This window comes from Taeniopygia guttata, chromosome 6 (genome assembly GCF_048771995.1).
Source record: "Taeniopygia guttata chromosome 6, bTaeGut7.mat, whole genome shotgun sequence".
In the NCBI taxonomy this organism is placed as follows: Eukaryota; Metazoa; Chordata; class Aves; order Passeriformes; family Estrildidae; genus Taeniopygia; species Taeniopygia guttata.
The window spans coordinates 17511929-17529838 of record NC_133031.1 but is presented as its reverse complement, the minus strand read 5'-3'; the positions used below and the strand labels follow the sequence as shown (position 1 = coordinate 17529838).

General features: G+C 46.5%; 1 protein-coding gene across 1 annotated transcript in view; it reads right to left on the bottom strand.

Moving 5' to 3' along the window:
- LOC101233446 (uncharacterized) overlaps positions 1-17479 on the bottom strand; it is a 31166-nt gene extending 13687 nt beyond the window's left edge. The window contains exons 1-2 of the mRNA XM_032749118.3: positions 17261-17479; positions 6842-7692 (exon numbers count right to left, since the gene is read on the bottom strand). Of these exons, the coding sequence (XP_032605009.3) occupies positions 6842-7692; positions 17261-17303 (894 nt within the window). The 5' untranslated portion in view covers positions 17304-17479. The remainder of the gene's footprint in view (positions 1-6841; positions 7693-17260) is intronic.
- Between the last annotated feature and the right edge of the window lie 431 nt (positions 17480-17910).

Genomic DNA, 17910 nt, shown 5'->3' with positions numbered 1-17910 from the left:
GCTCACTTAGCCCACAATCCTCAGTGCAAGTCACACTTATGTGTCCTGAAGCTGGGCATGGCTCCTACCCAAAGGTACGTATCTGCAGGTTGCATTGATTTGCTGAGTTGTGACCAACTTGGGGTACTCTTTGCTGTACTCTGGCCCTCATCACTGGTGTGTCTGTGAGAGAAATGTACTTGAATCAAGCTGCCAAAGTGAAGGAACATCTTTCCACCAGTCTTTAGTAGATCCCAGCTTACATCCCTGCTGCTACTTCCTCAGTCTTGAAGAGATGCCTGAAGAAAGTTTGCAGGATCAACTTTGCTGTCTGGCTGTGGATGATATCTACCACCAATTTCTCTTCACCCAGGACCTGCCAGAGTCTCACTGCTGCTCAGCCAAGGGCAGTGCTGGAGACAGAGAGTAACCCTATGGCAGAAGAAAAGCTACAATGCTTCCCAGCCTCCTGCTCTGCGCCTCACTGTTTCTGGTGCCAAGACCTCCCTGTGCACAGCGAGTGTCCTCCCCTGTGCCGTGATCAGACTGTGTGGAACGTGCTCCTAACAAACACATGCAGGGACTCACTTCCACCTTGGCGCTGCCTGCTGATGTGCGTCTGATATCAGGGAGTAAAACAAGCCTCAATCTTTACAAAAGCAGTGCTCTAAGTTTATCTTACTTCAAAAAATAAGTTCCCTCTACAAAAGCAGGAAGCTTACTCTGTCTCCTTTCCCACAACAATCTACATTTTTGGGGAAATGCCAGCCCTGGGACTCTTCCTGTCTTTTCATTATGCCAGAAAGCTCATGGTGTGTTCAAAAATAATCAACATTAGGATTTACTTCTTTTTAAACAAATGATGATACAACGTTATTTATAAATAGGTATTATTAAATCCAGATGCTTTTGTATCTGAAGTTGGGTCAGAGGTGGTTGACTCCAAGTCAAGCAGTCATTCATTTCATTACTTTTATTTTCCTCTCAGGCAGAGCCTGTAAGAAGTGGTGGCAAGACAAAAGTTACTCAGCCATAAAACTGAATATATACTGTGGATGTGCAATGGGAAGGGGCACAGCCCCAGGACCCAAAGGGAGAACAAAGCCTATGAGGTATCTGGTGGGAAAAGTTTGAATCACAAGCATGAAAATCAACATATCTAAAAGCAACTAGGGATTTGGGGGTGCCCAGCTTGAGAAGCATAATTTTCAGAAAGTACACGGCTATCAACTTCTGAAAATTTGGCCATTTCGAGCTGTCCCAAAATGAACAGTCATTTTTTTGTACACTGTTCCAATAGATAGTCAAAAGTTCCTTATTACCCCAAAAATACAGGCTTTCTGCCACACTGTACCTTCTTTTTGCACATCTAGCAACTCCCCTTCCTGCCAGTATGCTACTGCATGACTGCTGGCATGTCTGTACTGCCCTAAGGAGACACTGAGCCAAATCCAACCCATTATAGCTGTGGAAACACAGCTATAGGGAGGCTACAAGGGACAGACAAGGTGTTGGATGAAGTACAACATTTGGCTCTTAGATTGGAGAAAAAGAATGAAGCATTTGACTGTGACCTCTTTCACTTAGAGACCCTTTTTATGCTCCATATTTGTCCCGTGCTTAATGTTGTACAGTCCTGCTTCATGTCTGTGGCTGCTGGGTTTGTAGGGCAAAATGGGCAGGGGGAGGAGAGAAGAAAGTCCTGGTTTTCCATGCTCTGTGTCTAGGGCTGGAGGCTCTGGAAAGCAAAGGTGTGTTTGGGATGAGCATGGAAAAAACCTAGCTTTTAGCAAAAGTTAGAGAGAATCTCTAACTCCTGAGAGTTAATAGGTAATAATACAGAAAATCAGAGGGAAAGGGTGTAGAGTAGTTGCTCTAGGTCTCAGGGAAAGGTGGATCTACCCTCGTGGAGGACCTAAACCAGACTGAAGGTTGGGCTCAATATGCTGCAGATTCCCATTTCATAGCCAGCCTTCAAAGACTGCTTAGAGCAGTTTGGACTACTAATAACATATGAATCTGCATTTCACTGAAGTGATCTCAGCACAAATCAGGCAGAGCCTCCAGTGCTTGCACATTTCTGCAGGGCCAGCCTCCACTATGGTCAGAATGCAACAGTAAAAACTTTTAGGAGTGTGCTTCACCCTGCCACAGGGCTGGGCTGGTCAGCATTAGGATTGCTCAGATACGGCAAGTCTTCCATACAGACTATTTGTCTAATTTAGCTGGTTGCCCCCAAAATAATTGTACGGAGAGAGTCTCTCTAGGAACCCTTCAAAGACACTGTTTTTTCATAGACTGGAAATACCTAAAGACCCCTAGCTATCTTTTGGCAATGCCAAGTGCAGTACAAACTCTGATCTGTCATGTTCTGGTCTAAATATTTTCCTCTCAGCATCTGAGACAGTTTTATGCAAGTAGCGAAGAGTCAGCAACCACAAGAAAACTGCAAACATTTTCCAGGATGTCTCTTCCATTCTCTGTCCTCCCAGTAGAAGCTTCATGACTAAAATTTGTCCTACTCTCCATATGATAATTGTCAAATAGCGTTGGAACAAAAGCTGTCTGCCCATTTTTGAGATGATGAAGCCTATGAAGAAGGAAAAATATCTTGCCTACTCTTCTGTAAGGTGAAGATGTGGAGGATCATAAATAAACAATTTTTGAACCAAATGGTTAAAGCTTCTCTAGGAAAAGTAAGAATGTAATGTATAAATGCTTGCCAGATTTTGCTTTTAGGCACGAGACTGAGCCAGACGCTCATCTGGAAGAAACAGAGCTAAAGGCTCCCAGCTATACTATGCTGAGTTACTCACATTATGGTTTTTTGACCCTGAGGAGTTAAGATGCACTACATTGACTGTACACCTGTGTAACCAAAGAGGGATCTCTGCCCTTGTCAGTACTCACTTGACTAAGTTTTGGGCACAGGTTTTCAGTATGAGTGTCCCTGGTAATAAACCATGACTGTTGTGCTGGCCCACAGATTTCTTAGGAAGCTTAAAAATACAGGATCAGCATCTGCATTGGGAACTTTGGCTTATCTAGAGCCCTCTATCAATATTTTGACTGGCATAAATCACATCTTTTCCTCTGTGGCTGCACAGCTCACAGAGGTGAGAGCCTGTCCTCTTGTTTCTGGGGAATATTGTGCTCACTGCAGCATCTGATCACTACAAAGATCTGAAGTTCAGTGGGAGCTGCAAGAATGAGAGTTGCTTTCAAGTCTCTTGTCGAACTGATGTATAATCAAAATCTGCATGTCTGATCATCTGGTCAGCACTTTGCCCAGCCTCATTTCAGCCATTATCTGTTACTTGCATGCATGTGATGTGCTTTTCTACAATTGGGCTCAATGGTGAACTGTCCTGGGCTGGACCTGGCAGCAGGAGCTGAAGATGACTGGCAGTTTGCAGGGGAAGCTTTTCTTGGTTCAGACAAATGCTCGCTGATGTATCTCGCATTGCCTTAGGTATCTGTGATTCACACAATGCTCTTCACTTTTCTTGTGGATAGTTTTGGGTAATACAATGCTGCATCCTGCCATACATCCCTCACTGGGTGCTCTGGCCAAGTGAGCACGGCTGGTACAGGCAGCACGGTCACTGTGCCACCGACAGGGAACAAGGTAATTCCAACCCTCCCATCCCAGGCTCAGATCAACCAGTTAGTGACGCCACAGGCTGAGCGGGAAGCATTTGTCACTGGTAGCTGACAGCACCGAAAGGCTTGTGAATAACAGGAAAGAGAGGGATCGTGCTGTGTATTTCTGACGGCTCCACCCTGCTGTCCAGGAGGGGCTGTGCTTGCTAATAGCTTCTGGTTTCCCCTGAGCAGCACGCACAGGCTGGGGGGCTGCCCATCACAGGTACCCTGAACTGCACCACTTTGTAGAGAAACATTTTGACTGCTTTAGCCCAGGATAAATAGCACTGCATGAATAATGATTTTTTTTTTCTCCTAGTGATGACAGTGCTCCCATCCTTTTCCTTCTAGGACTATGGGCTGGGCTGACTTTAAATGTAAACTTTATGGAGCATGAGGAAGCATTTGTAAAGCAAAAGCATCAAAAGCTATGTCTCTGCAAACTTCAAGCTTAAAAGGAAATGCTTTTATTTAGGCTTCAAAGTTCTTTCTCTTGTTTGACAGCTTCCATTTTCTTTCATCTTTCAGAATGTAGGCAAATTTCAAAATAACGTCAGTTCAAAACAAAAGATCAGAAAGCTTTGTCTAAAAATGCTGCACTGAAACTATTTGATGTATACTTTCAGCCAAAACCATTCACCAACTGAATCCAAGTGGTCAAAATATTTGGTCATTTCCAGTCTCTCTTTTTCAGCATTTTCCTTCCTGTTCTCTTGGAAGTGGCCTCAGCAGTGAGGGATGGTGAGGAGGACATCAAGGGACAACTTCAACCAGAGACTGAATCCTCATTTGCCTGTGGTGAGCTAGTAAGCACAGCTGGCACTGCCACAGCCAGCTGGGCTGGCGAAATTCAACTGCTCTTCTGTTACTTGAAAGTTCCCAAAACCATCAATAGAACTGAGGAAGATGGTGTCACCTATAACTAAATAATGCTCTCACTGAGCATTAATTATAAGCCAGTGTAAGCACTTTTGCATTTCTATCAACATTAATTAATGCAGCAGGAATTGATATGATGGAGCAATTTGGTTTGCCATGTTCTTGCCAAGCAGGGTGGGAATACACTCTGCTGGGCTGCTTTCTTTCAGGCAACAGTGATTCTTTCCCAGGCATATCTTAGTCCCCCAGAAGACAACAGGCCGTAGCAGAGATTGGTTTCTAAGTACCATTTTGTGTCTTGTATAGGTTACAGGCAAGTGTGAAAAAACCACAGACAAAGCCTGGAGCAGAGCCTCAGATGGGATGAATCAAGATGCATCTGTCAGCTGTATGGTCAGATGATCATCTGGACCTCGTTCCTGAACAGGTCTCTGCTGTATGACAGTGAGGACAGGTCAGCCTGGTGTAAGCTTGGTGAGGGCAAAAGACTCTGCACCTGCCAGAGGCTGTCCTGGTGCGCTGAGGCACACAGAGCAGCAGCTGTAGCAGCCGGGCATTTCTTGTGCCAGTCAACTTCGGTGCTACCTGGCATCCCAGCAGTTTGAGGAGCACTGCTCTTGAGATACAGCAGCCAGGGGGTGTGCTGTGAAGAGGGGCAAACTTCCCCAGCATCTAGGTCACAGCTGTATTTACACAGCTCAAAAAACAAAGAAAAGTGCTCTAGGGCACAGGGCTTTAGCACTCAGTCAGTGAGGATATTAAAAAGGAGGGGAGATAAGCCACCAAGAGCTTAATTTCCTCTTCAGCTTCTTTCTAATTTATTCTCTTGTTTATTTAAATGCTTTGCTTTGGTAAACTGAGGCTCCATTTCACTAAGGATTTAAAGGAATTTCACAGGCATACAGAGCTGTCAGACAAGACCAAATCTGGGTGCAAACTCTCCAGAGTGAAAAAGAATTTAGATAACTTTTTATGAAGTCTCCTTATGGTCAGATTCTGCTGCTCTCATCCTTTCTTGAACTCTCTGTCAAATGGCCAGATCTGTTTGGGATCTGTGCAAAATAGACATCTGTCTTCTGCCATGTGTGACATAGCTCTGGGGAGGAAAACACTGCTCAGATGGGTTGTGTTGCTTGTACTGCCTTGATATACAATGTTAACAGAGATGAGACATCTCTGACCTTCCTCACTGCTCAGGAGGTTTTGGCATGCTGGAGAGGAAGTCCAGTGCCTGATTGTTCAGGGCAGCGAGGTCATGGTTAAATTATTTGCACAACACACATCACTTGTTACTTGACTTCCTCCCACCCATATCCAATTCCAATTCATGACTATTACCACAATGAACGCCCCCCAAAAAATCCCTGCTAAGCACCATTTGATGCTTTTGTGTGTTTGTGACCCTCTTCGCCTAGTCCGCCTTTCTCCGTTTTTTCTTCCTTTTGCTCATGGGGCTCTTTGGTCTGTCTCTCTGACAACAATCAGCTCCCCACTGAGATCTTTGCTTTGCTGGTTCCTGGAACCCACTGCAGCATGCAAGCAAGACATCTGTCCTCATCTGTCCTCATTTCAGCAGCACGAGGCTTCAGGCAAGGAACTGGGGGGAGCGCTTACCAGCACCTGCTATGGGCGAAGGTGCACAGAGGGGCTTTTTATTCTCTTGTTAGTGGCACAGGGTACCCAGCAAGGGGAAAGAGAGGGAGTAAGGAGTGGGACAACCTGCTGAAATTAAGTCTTTGCAGTTTGGTCCACCACAGCTATGCTGGCAAGTTAAAATGGCATCTCCAACTCCAGCCCGACAAAATTCTGAATCTGTGAATTAGCTCCCTGCTCGTGCATTATTTGAGACGGTTGACTCAACAGGGCACATCAGGCCTGGACAGAAATTAATTAACCCTTAGACAAGTTCTTTACAAATTTCAGTGCCCCAAAAGCAAACCAGCTATTCCCAGACATACGAATAACCTGGTCTTGAAAATAAATCTTTGTTCTGACCCCCACCCCATGTATCAGAGGATGACTTAACTCCATAATCTTAATTTTGAGACCAGAATCAAGTCCATCCTCTCATCTAGAGCTTTTAGAAACACCAGATCTCAATGAGTCATTTTTCATCCTTACCCTGTATTTACGACCTGATATTTACAAATTAATTCAGAATTTTACTAGTATGAAAAGAAATCTTAAAAATCAACTACCATTTTTTACTGCTTACAGGTTTCAGGGGAGATATTCTAAACTCACTCAGATGTGTCAAAATTATGAGAAAGAGGACTTGAACACTGACTGGGGTGTTTGGACATGCATAAATTTAAGATTCAGTTCAGGTGTTTCTCACCTCACTCAGCCTACAGCATTCATCCATGTATTCATCCAGGCTGTCACTTGTGGGGTACTTCTTCAGCTGATGTTCATGGATCTGAAGGTCTTGCACGCTGCCAAAATTCTCTGGAAAATTGTCAGCAATTGTCTTTGGCTCTTCTATGGGACCTGGGGTGGAAAGAGTGCTTTCCCTGGAAAGATCCATCTCTGCAGTAGGTTCCTTTTCTGGAGACTGCTTGTCATCCTGGTGAAAATGTTCATCAGGACTTCCTTCCTGAGGGCCACTGAAGTCTTCAAGGGAAGCTGTAGGATCCTGCACAGCATCTACGTCCTGACCATAGTAATCAGCTTGCTTTTTGCTCTCTGGATCTTGGAGGCTAACTTTTCTGGCATGTTCATTACATGTTCTCATTAACTGATGGTCAATTTCTGGAGAAGAAGTGGTGCTAAGCACACCCGAGTCACAAAATGAGTCTCTGCTGTGTAGCACAAAGCTCTTCTCTGAGCCTGTTGGTGTTGATGGAGAATTAGCACCGCTTGGCAACTCAACCCCTGAGTCCTCAGATTCAAATTTGGAGAATCTGTGAAGCCGGCACTTGGACTCGAAGGCGCTGAGGTCAGGCAGGGTGGCTACGTAGTCAGTGCTTGCCAGGCCATCCACAGAGTCTGGATCTGCTGGCGTGGCTGCTGCATCTGGACGCTGGCAGTCTGGTGGGACACTGGCACCGGGAAGATGGGACTCCTCTGTGCAGGCTGTGTCAGCTGGAGCCTCTGGGATTAACCCTGGGTTTTGAATTCCTTCATTGCTCAGTATCTTCATGTGTGTTAACACGACTTTGTCCTCAGCAGGTGGGCTCTTCTTACCTGCTGAAAAGAAAACAAGTAGAAGGTCACAGGAGGCTACAAAACTCAGTGTCTAATGCATCCCCTGAGGGATGTGGAATGAAAAACTGCCTATACCAAGGTGGTAGAGGGGGACAGCACTAACTTGTTTTTCTTGAGCTATGTGAACCTTTCTTGTGGGCTTTGCTGCAACAAAAGCCTTGTGTTTCATAGCCTCAGAGTCCTTTAAGGGCGCTCATAAAAGCACAATTCTGATTTGATAGATAGGTAGAAAACAACATACGTAGGCAGGTAACTTTTTAGTAATTATCTGCATATAGATGGAGAGATGTACGTGTTCTTTCAGCCTGATAGACATTAATTTAAGGCTCAAAGATTTTTTCCAATTAAATGTATTCTGAACCAGCAAAAAAAAAGAGTAAAATGAAATCACTCTTCCCACAGGCTTAAGTGAATTTTGGGTTGCAACAAAAACTCTTTGGTATTCTCTGCAGTATTCTCTGCTCACATACACCTGACAAAAATCAAGTTGTGATAAGAAAAGCAAGTGTAAAAAGCACTGTAGATCTTTTTCACTCCCTGTATGGTTTTAGCTATGAAGTAATGTTTTAAGTGAGCTCCTACCTTATTTGTAAAGACAAAAGAGATGAGGGCAGCCTTGCTCAAGAACTTTTGCACACAGACAAAGAAGACTTGTTTTCAAGTCACAATTATTTAACATAGTAATGTGATAGAACAGTCTCTGGATGAAAGGCTGATCTTCAGGGGTCAAAGATCTACTCCCAGGTTTTTCTTACTGTTTTTCTGAATATAAGATTTCGTAGCATTTGGATCACAATGGCATGAGAGCCAGCGTGAAAGTTCTGCACCTACCTTTAAGCAAACTGCAAATCTCAGCTCCAAATATGTATGTTTGTGGTTTTGGAACCAAGAATTGATACAGAACAAAACTTCAGTTTCCCTGGTACCTTTTCCCTTAGTGCCCAACACAGAGTGCCTCAGCAGGCTACAACACATACATGTTTCTGGATGTCTTACTTTCTACTTCATTCCCCTCTCCTCTGTCTCTTTGCCTGAATCAGATCAGCAGCTTCTTCACAAACTCACCCCCAGTAATGTAAATGTCCTTAGGTGGGCAGGAAGGCCTGGGATCCACCCCATCAAATCAGTGGATCAGGGAGAGCTCCGCTGTGCAGTTCTCCTTTGCAGTAACCCAGAAAGCTCCCTGTTTCAGCAATAACCCATCTCCCAGCTTTACCTTCTCCAGCTTGCTTTCTGCAATGTACTTGGGTAAGGGAGACTTTTACTCATTAAGGCCAAGTTAACTCTTACGTGGATCATTTCGTACTTTATTTGAATTCCCTTCATTTGATCTTGAGAATTTCCTGGCCTACCACTGAAACATGCACTTTGCTGTTCATAGACACCCACTGATTTAATATCTTACGCTGGATTTTTATAAAGGGCAGTCAGTGATAAATAATCTGATGGACTTCTTGTGGTACGTAGTGCTAATACCCCTTATATAAGATTTATCACATACAGAATTGCACTTCCTCCCTTAGCAGGATTCACAGGCATCTTCCCAGTGCAAAGAGCCATGTTTGAGACAATCAGTGCCAGACCACAGCAATACGATACCAGGATGTTGCTGTGATGCGGGGCAAGAAAAAGACATTACCCAGGAAAACTCATCAGGAGCTGCCTGTGCTAGGCTCTGTTTTTACTCTTCCACTTTTGGGATATGTATGAGGGACCCTGGCCTGAGGACAAGGAATAGGGTAACTGGTTTGCAGCTTCACCTACAGCAAAACACCAGCTCTAAGAAGGAGCTGGGTGCCAGGTCTTGGAAGGAGTAGTGAGTCACTTTGGAGTCAAGAGGATCTAACTGCTCAGCTGCAAACACCTCTTGGCAGCCAGAGACAAAACGTTTTATCTGCATGAAAAATACAAAGCTTACAGGCTCTCCTGATGGCATCACTACCCCAGCTGGCCAACAAAACCACTGAGTCAGGAGGAGAGCAACTACATTCCTGCAATTACTTTTAAGAACAAACCATACAGCTGTCACTCTTACCAGGAACTACTATATGCAATGGTAGTTCTTTCCCACAGACTGATTGTTCTCACTTATTAATCATGTCATGCTTTCCTTTGACTGGAGATGCTCTCACTTCTTTCAATCTGCCTCTGTTTTTTCTTGCTTAACTGGTTTTACCCTGGCCTACACAAATATTGCTTTGTCTAAAATCAGGAAGCAGCATATTAAAATGAGGTCTTGCTACTTACAGAAGGAGATGTCAGATGCTTTTACTGCATATCTTTTAGGACTACAAAAGCTGCAATGTGAACAAGGTTTGGCTGGAGTAGAAAGAATAGAAAATAAGATGAAATCTTTGATTTGACCCTCTGTGGGATGGCCGCCTTAATGCCAACAACAATTCTTTGCTCTCTCCTTACTGTGGTCACTAGCAACACGTTTTACAAAAATTGTTTATCTGTTCTAGGCTGCAAACCATTGCTCTCAGCACTGTCAGGTCCTGCAAACCACAGTGTTTGAGCATTTCTGATTTATACTTCCAACGCCCCATGATGAGGCAAAATTTTATCATCCCCCTACCACAAGACCAGAATACTGGCAAAGGACAACAGGATTTTGCAACACACTTAGGCAGCTCATCCTCATTCATTTAATAATACTTTCCTATGGTCAGTGAGGTCACGTGTGCTACAGCAGAAAGATCTCCAATGATTAAGGCAGTGACTTGAAACTCAAGTTGTTCCTGCTGCACCTCACTGACAGAACAGTCTCCTTCCTCTCTGTTAACTGTATTACAGAATCTAAACTGTGGGGCTTCCAAGAAGCAGATTGTTCCTGCTACAGATCTTGAAAGAGGCATACAAAAACGTTCAGCTCTTTCAAGCATATTGCTAACAAACACCAGAATGGTGCAACTGAGGGGAAAAGAAAAAAAAAAAAAAAAGGCAACCCAGACCCTCAGCTGCTATAAATTAACTCATTTCCAGGGCCCTTAACAGATCTGTGTCAGCTGATTTTGGCTGAGGGCTTGGTCCCCAAGTGCTTTGTTCAGCAATACCAGGGGCCCCGAGTAAAGCAAGGAAGGGAGATAACTCCTGCCTGGCACTGGAGGGAGTGTGCTGCAGGGGTACGGCTGCAAACAATCCTGCACAGGGGCTTCTGAAAGGAGGTGTGAAGAACTTCAGAGAGCTGAACGGTGGCATTAACAATGGTAAGATGTATCTACTTGTGCTGGAGGCCAGCCAGGTTTGACACTGCTGTTCCTGGGAATTCAGCCAAGATTTTTGTTGTTGTTGTTAGTTTCTTTTCTCCTGGACCGGTTTTCCACACCCCTCTGGGGTGGGGTAAGATAGTAAATGCTGTAGTTTTTAGGAAGCTGGCTGGTATGCTGGTGTGGCAGCCAGGGAGGGAGTGGAGTTTTGTGTGCATGCTTCAGAATCAGTACAGGTTCCTGAAGCATATTCAACATGTGTGCCCAGACCAAACATTGTCTCAGGGTAGCTTGTGCTACTTGCCTAGTAGCCCTTTCAAAGAGTTATATGGCTCTGTAATCACCCTAGAGGTATACAGAGCTCCCTGGATTGAAATATATGCCTGTAACTGGTGATAAGTGATCATGTGTAGCCTTGGGAAGCTGGGTTTCCTGTGCTGGTAAATAAATTCTCCAGAGTGCTTCCCAACTCACAAGGAGATGGTGACAGTGAACTAGCTGATACCTGAGGGTAACTGGTAGGGAGTGCAAAGAGCAGATGTGTACGCCTAAGTCTCTAGAATTTGCATCATGTTTGAATTGCTTTCTAGGATATGTCTATGTTGCATTTAGCAAAGCCTAATAGAGAAACTTGAATTTTTCAAGGGTAAATACCCTCCCTATCAGCTCCTGTCTCAAGGCTTCACTTTTTTGGGACTTTTAAGTCCAAGTTATTTTTCCAGTTGCACAATAACTAGCAGCTGCCAGGACTCAGCCTGGTATATTAGTATGGAGATCACTGACCAGGAGAAGGAGGGCAGATACCTAAATATAAAATTACTTTCAAGAAATTTCTTTATCCCAAGTAAGTTGGATGCATGAGATTAACTCAAACAATTTCCCAGGAAAAACTCCTTTGCATTTCCAATCCTGCTTAAGCCCAATTCTTGCAAAAGTTCCCACCTTTCTAGTAAACCAAGCCAAAGTCTATATCCAAATCCCCGTGCTCCAAAGTACTGAAATCCATGTCTGATTTTTTTCTTTTTTGCATCTATGCCTGTGATTCAAAGTTGTGTTTCAGTGGCAATTCCTTCAGTGCAAGACCTGTTAAGCTCTGCTACATCTCTGAGAGGGTCCATGGCCTCTGATGCACTGACTTAAGTATCATAGCACATGGTTTTCTGAGGTATGCGACTAATGGAAGCACTGGTGGACAGGAAGAGGCCAGGCTGGCAGTGGAATGAGTGCTGCTACTGGCAGAAGAGAGCCATACCATACCAGCACTGCCCTTTGCTGCTCTCTTCCTTTCCAGTCGCTGCCCACCTTTTGTCTCAAAATGTTCATCCTGATTTTTAGGCTACCTGGCATGGGGAGAATCTCTGTTAAACGTGGCACAGCTGGAGCCAAAGCTTTGCCTGTATCCACCACTGTCTTACAAAGGATAGCAAAGGTAGAGCCATGGCAGCCTTCTGCTTGTCACTGGAACTGCTGCAAGGTCCATGTGCACAGCGAACCCATCCACAGTGGGTGGTGCTGGGAGCCTTGTACAGGATGAACAGCCCAGAGATACTCGGAGAATCTATTCCTCTCCCTGCCACTGTGTGCCACACATGCCACAAGATATGCAACATCCTACACACTGCAGTTCATGAGGCCAGTACTTTCCAACTTTACTGTGCCACCAAAAATAAAGGGTATCACCAATGACTTGGGCTGTTGGAGTAGCAGGGACTTTGCACAGCTGCCCTGCAAAGGAAGACCAAAGGCAAACCACAGCACTCCTACCATTCTGCTTAGCCCTGAGTACAGGAGTAAAGGGCACGTGCAAAGTGCCAGAAAAGGCTTTTCAGCATCCTATAGAGGACACAGCCTGCCTCTGGCTCCTCTGGCTCCAGCTGCACCAAGGATGAAACCCTGCCATGCCGGACTGGTTCTGTAATGAGGCTGTGGCCTCCAAGTAACAGGCTAAGAGATGATTGTCGCCTTTTGAAGAATCATTAGATAGCAGTGACTAGTGCACTGGAGTCAGACTCATGACCTAGAAATGAAAGATTGCCTCTGCCATTCAGTCCTTGCATTCCCTCATTTTCCTTCCTTCCTGTACAAGAAGACTCCCTTAATTTTGTCACTGTGCCACATTCCCTAGCACCGCTGGCAAGACGGCTCAGGTGCTATTTCCCTTTCATTTCGAAGAGGTGGGCTTTTTTCTCACCAGTGATGAGGTCTCAATTTCCCAGCATTTAAGAGAGAAGAGGTCACTTCCTTTCTGAAACAATAGGCATTTTTTGCTGATGACTTTTACCCCATGCGTGCCGAAGGGTGGGGTCGGGCGCTGGGGCCGTGCTGGCACCTCCTCAGCAGCCCCCACATAGGGCCTGCGGGAGCCGTGTCATCTCCCCGGCTGGGAAAGAGCCGTCCCTAGGGCCGGGAAAGAGCCGTCCCTAGGGCCGGGAAAGAGCCGTCCCTAGGGCCGGGAAAGAGCCGTCCCTAGGGCCGGGAAAGAGCCGTCCCTAGGGCCGGGAAAGAGCCGTCCCTAGGGCCGGGAAAGAGCCGTCCCTAGGGCCGGGAAAGAGCCGTCCCTAGGGCAGGGAAAGAGCCGTCCCTAGGGCAGGGAAAGAGCCGTCCCTAGGGCCGGGAAAGAGCCGTCCCTAGCACGGCTCAGGCGGGCGCTGTACAGACAGGACCTCACTGCTCACAAGAACTGAATTATTCTTACGCTTCCAAAAACCCCAAACCAACCCAACAAACAAACAAAGCCCACACCCCAAAAAATTAGTAAACACTACCACTGCCCTCTGTGAGAAAAGTCTATCTCCACACAGCTTTGCCATGGATTTCCACGGGGTGGGGATCTCCCGACTACCTGGTGCTTTACTGGACTGTTGATCCCAATCCTGGCAATGGCAGAGGTGCTGGCTGTCACCAAGTCTGCGAACTATCTGCCTTCCCCAGTGCTTTTCAAGCAGTGTGCTGAGTGTGCTGACCGATCTTGGGCTGCCCAATCTGAGCAAGGCTTCTCCTAAATAATTAGGATAATCATGAGCTGAAAAATGTATACAGAAAGCTTATCGCAGGGTCTGTTGCCTTCAGTGCACTAGTTACAACTTCTACCTACAACAGCAGAAACTTGTGAAGGCTTAAAAATCACTGTCAGAAGAAAGGTTGGGTTTATTGTTTTATTTTGTTTGGTTTGCTTGTTGTGTTAGTTTTTTTTACTGGGCTTGTGACTGAAAAATTCACATTTGCAGGGGAACATGCTGCCATATTGTAACAGTACTTGCACGATAGCTTTGATTCTCTAAACTTCGATTTATCCAGCTGGAGAAGTGAAATGCATGTGGATTTCATGAACATACAATTTGATTTGCTCAAAATGTTGAATGTAAAAGAATAGTTATGACAAAGCTGAGATTTCAGATAGTCCTTGAACAAAAAGCACAAAGTACTTAGATCCTTTGTCTCCAAGGTGGTGTCTAATCTCAATGTTAGTTAAGTGTGTGAAATTCCTTAGGATCATAGTTTGGTAATACAATGTGACCAGAAATGTTATAGGTACCCACAGCTGCAGCTGGTAAAGATAAATCCATATAAAGCAGATGCCGAGAGAAAGATAACAGGGTTCAAGGACTCTAAGACTCTCTGAGGAGACATTCATTGCATTAGTATCTATGTTGTAGAAAAGATGAACTAATTATAGCTCTTTTCAAGCATTTGACAAGGAATGAGAGGGAGATTGATTGATTGTTTACTGATTGATATAGTTGGGTGAACTAAAGAGGAAATGGATTTCCAAGTAGAGAGGTCACTTGACACTTTTACAGCTTGCTCTTATTCATTCCAAGTGACCTGTGAAGTTTTTGAAACCAAGCGACAACACTGATAGATTAGTGACCTCTGGCAGAAAGTCCCGGGGCACAGCAGGTCCCCTCAGACCACCTGGTTTATCAGTTACTTGTGCAGGCTGGCAGTCACCAGTTTTTAGACCAACACCTGACCCTGTGCATTGCACCAGCTAAAGCGCTGTTCCCACTCGTTTCTGCATTCACACTGCAACTTATTTCTTTGTATCTATGACCCGGTGGGAAAACCTGGCCAGGGATAATTTTGCTGCAATTAGAGCCCAAGTCCTCCCTACTCTGCAATGTAGTCCTGAAGGCTGGGGGAGGGAAGAGGTTCAGCCCCTACAATCACCTATGGGGCTTCTTTGTGAAATTTTTGTCAGGGAGATGACAGCTGCCACTAAAGACCTGCAAATCCTTCTCCTTGGAAATTCCTATGTGTTCCTCGAAGAGAAAGGGTCAAAACCTTAAATAAATGAAACAGTGCTTTCATGAGCAGCCCTGTATAACAGGAAAAGATTATTTAGCAGACAACCAGACAACTCAGTGATATATCTGAGCAGAAAATTAAAACAATAGAAATAAATATATCACACATTGGCAAAAACTGTCTAATTTAGATCTTTTCCTTGTACATCTGATCTGCAGGCTGCCTCATATCACAGAGGATTATTCAGCCAGAAATTAACTAGGAGCCAGGAGGCCCTTTGCAAGGATGGAACGTGCCCCCCAGGGATGACAGGTATGTAGTAATTCAGGTTTTATTGCCTATAATAAGCTTGGATAAACAACTGTTCAATAGCCCCAAAGACCAAGGCCATTTAGACACCAGTGCTTCAACTGAAGCCAAAGGAACTCAAGAATGGTATTAGAAAGGTCTAATAAAGGCTGTTTACCCATTCTTCATGAGCAGTCATTGCTGTCCCTTGGTAAAACCCCAGAGAGCTGCTTCTGCTCAAACAAGGTAGCACTGGACAGGTGTAACCATACTCTGGCATGTCTGAAATATTTTATAGTTGCAGTGAGAGAAAGAAGCAAGAATGCTATTTCTGAATAGAGATGGCATCCAAATCAGGACACACATAAGATTTGGTGTCTTTTTCCTAGATGAAGTGATTAGAGCAATGTTGCTGTTTCTTATTTGGATAAATTCTAGCTGAACCTCTTTTTAATCCCTCAGTGCTCTGTAGGATAACTCTGTTCTCCCACCAAAGCTTTCACCTGCCCCGTTAACAATACTGCTGTGGCTGGGTGATGAGGGACACTTCCACGTAGAAAAGCTCTCTTTCACCTCCTAACCCTGCCATCACGTTTGCACTGTGTATCTTGTAGGAAACAAGTTCATGATCAAATTACATCCAGGGCAAAAAGGAACAGTTTCCACCATACTGTAAAACACTCCTCAGACACCCTCCACATCTTGAGGGGATGCTGGCGTGCTCGCACAGCAGCATTGCTCTAAAGCCCTTTGTGTCATTGGGTAGCAGTTCCCAGACTGAACCCAGGCAGAGCAACATGCTGCAGCAGCCTTGCTGGCAGCAGCACTTAACAGTTACCTGCTGGGGCACCTCACAGAGGCTTCAGCTCACTCGGAGCTCTAAGTAGCTGCCCCAGACCAGGGCAGCTGAGAAGCACAATCCAAGCAGAGAGTACCTGAATGGATGCCCAAGAATGTGTCAGCTCTGATGACTCCATGGGAACAATCGCTGCAGCACTCCAAGGAAGCAGGAGTTTGGCATAAGGATGGAAAGACAGGACCCCAGGAGGTATCACCACCCCCAACACATGGGTTTGCAAAATTTTTGCCGTCCTGCTGTTGCACTGCACACTACATTTATGCTCTGACAAACTCTCTGTAGCCACCTCCATGCCAAGCAAACCAGCCCAGTGCAGCCATGCCAATGAGACTGAACCTACCGATCTCGTTTACAGCTGCCCCAAACCAAGATGAGGTGTAAACAGGGATGCTAAGAGAATTCTGAGAATGGGGCTTGTAATCTCAACACCTGCAACTCTGGCTAAGGCATAAAACATAGCGGCCCCGCTATGCCTGGAAAAGGCATACAGAGACCACATAATTTGTTTGCACATCAGGCTTAAAAAGTTATAGGTGATCAGCTGCAGGACTATAGCTGCCTTTCCTGCCAGGGTCACCTCACCTGCACAGGAGGAAGCAAGTAGAACACTTCGAACCCGCGACAATCCCTGTCGGATGGGAATACACTAGCCTAGAAAGCGAGCCGATGTCCGTGGCCCGCCCGTGACGGGCGGAGGGCAGCCCCGACCCGCCTCGCGGTGTGCCGGAGCCGCGCGGTGCCGGCAGCAGCACGGACCGCTCGGAGCCACAGCGCTCCCGCCTCCCCTGCTCCCCTCTCCCCAGCTTTGCCACGCTTACCAAGGCAATAAGCCCATTTAAAGAGGAAATGAAGCCGGTTCCTTAAGCGCGATCTTTGTCCCGCCGGCCCCGGGGCAGGGGCGGAGGGGCCGGAGGCTGAAGCGAGAGGGGACAGAGCGCAGCCTTACCTGCGAGGGGACAGAGGCAGCCGGAGAGCAGCGAGCGCAGCATGGGGCCGGGCCGGCAGCGGCGCCGTGCCCGTCCGGCGGGGCCCGGGAGCGGGGCGGGCCGGGATGGGCTTGTCCCGAGTATCGTCCGCGCGGCCACTGAGGGGAAGGAAGGGGGTGGCGGGGGTGCGGGTCTGGGGAGGTGTTGGTAGCCGCCGGCTGGCCCCGGGGGAGCGGCCGACTCACCTCTCCTCCAGGGCGCTCCCAGGGTGAAGCTCCGATGCCAGCTGAACATCCCGGCGGCGGCAGCCGCCCTCAGGGGCGGGCGGGGCGCGGGGGCGGGGGTGCCATCGCTGCCGACCCTCCCGAGCTGCTGCGTCCCGCGGCGGGCGGGGGAGCGGGCCCGGGCTAGGGCATGGCGGGGGCAGCGCGGAGCGGCAGCGCGGCCGGCGCGGAGGCTGCGGAGAGCCGGGCGGGCGCCCCGCCAGCAGTGACTTATAAAGGGAGCAGCCCAGAGGAATGTATCTCCTGTGGCTGATAAGCCGAGATGACTGGAGGGGTTTGAACTACCTTTGCAACCCTTGGAGAAAAGAGGGAGAGAGAGGGGGAAAAAAGGACAGCAGAGAAGAAAAAGAAAAATATTTCAGTACTTGCATAATATCAATAAACAA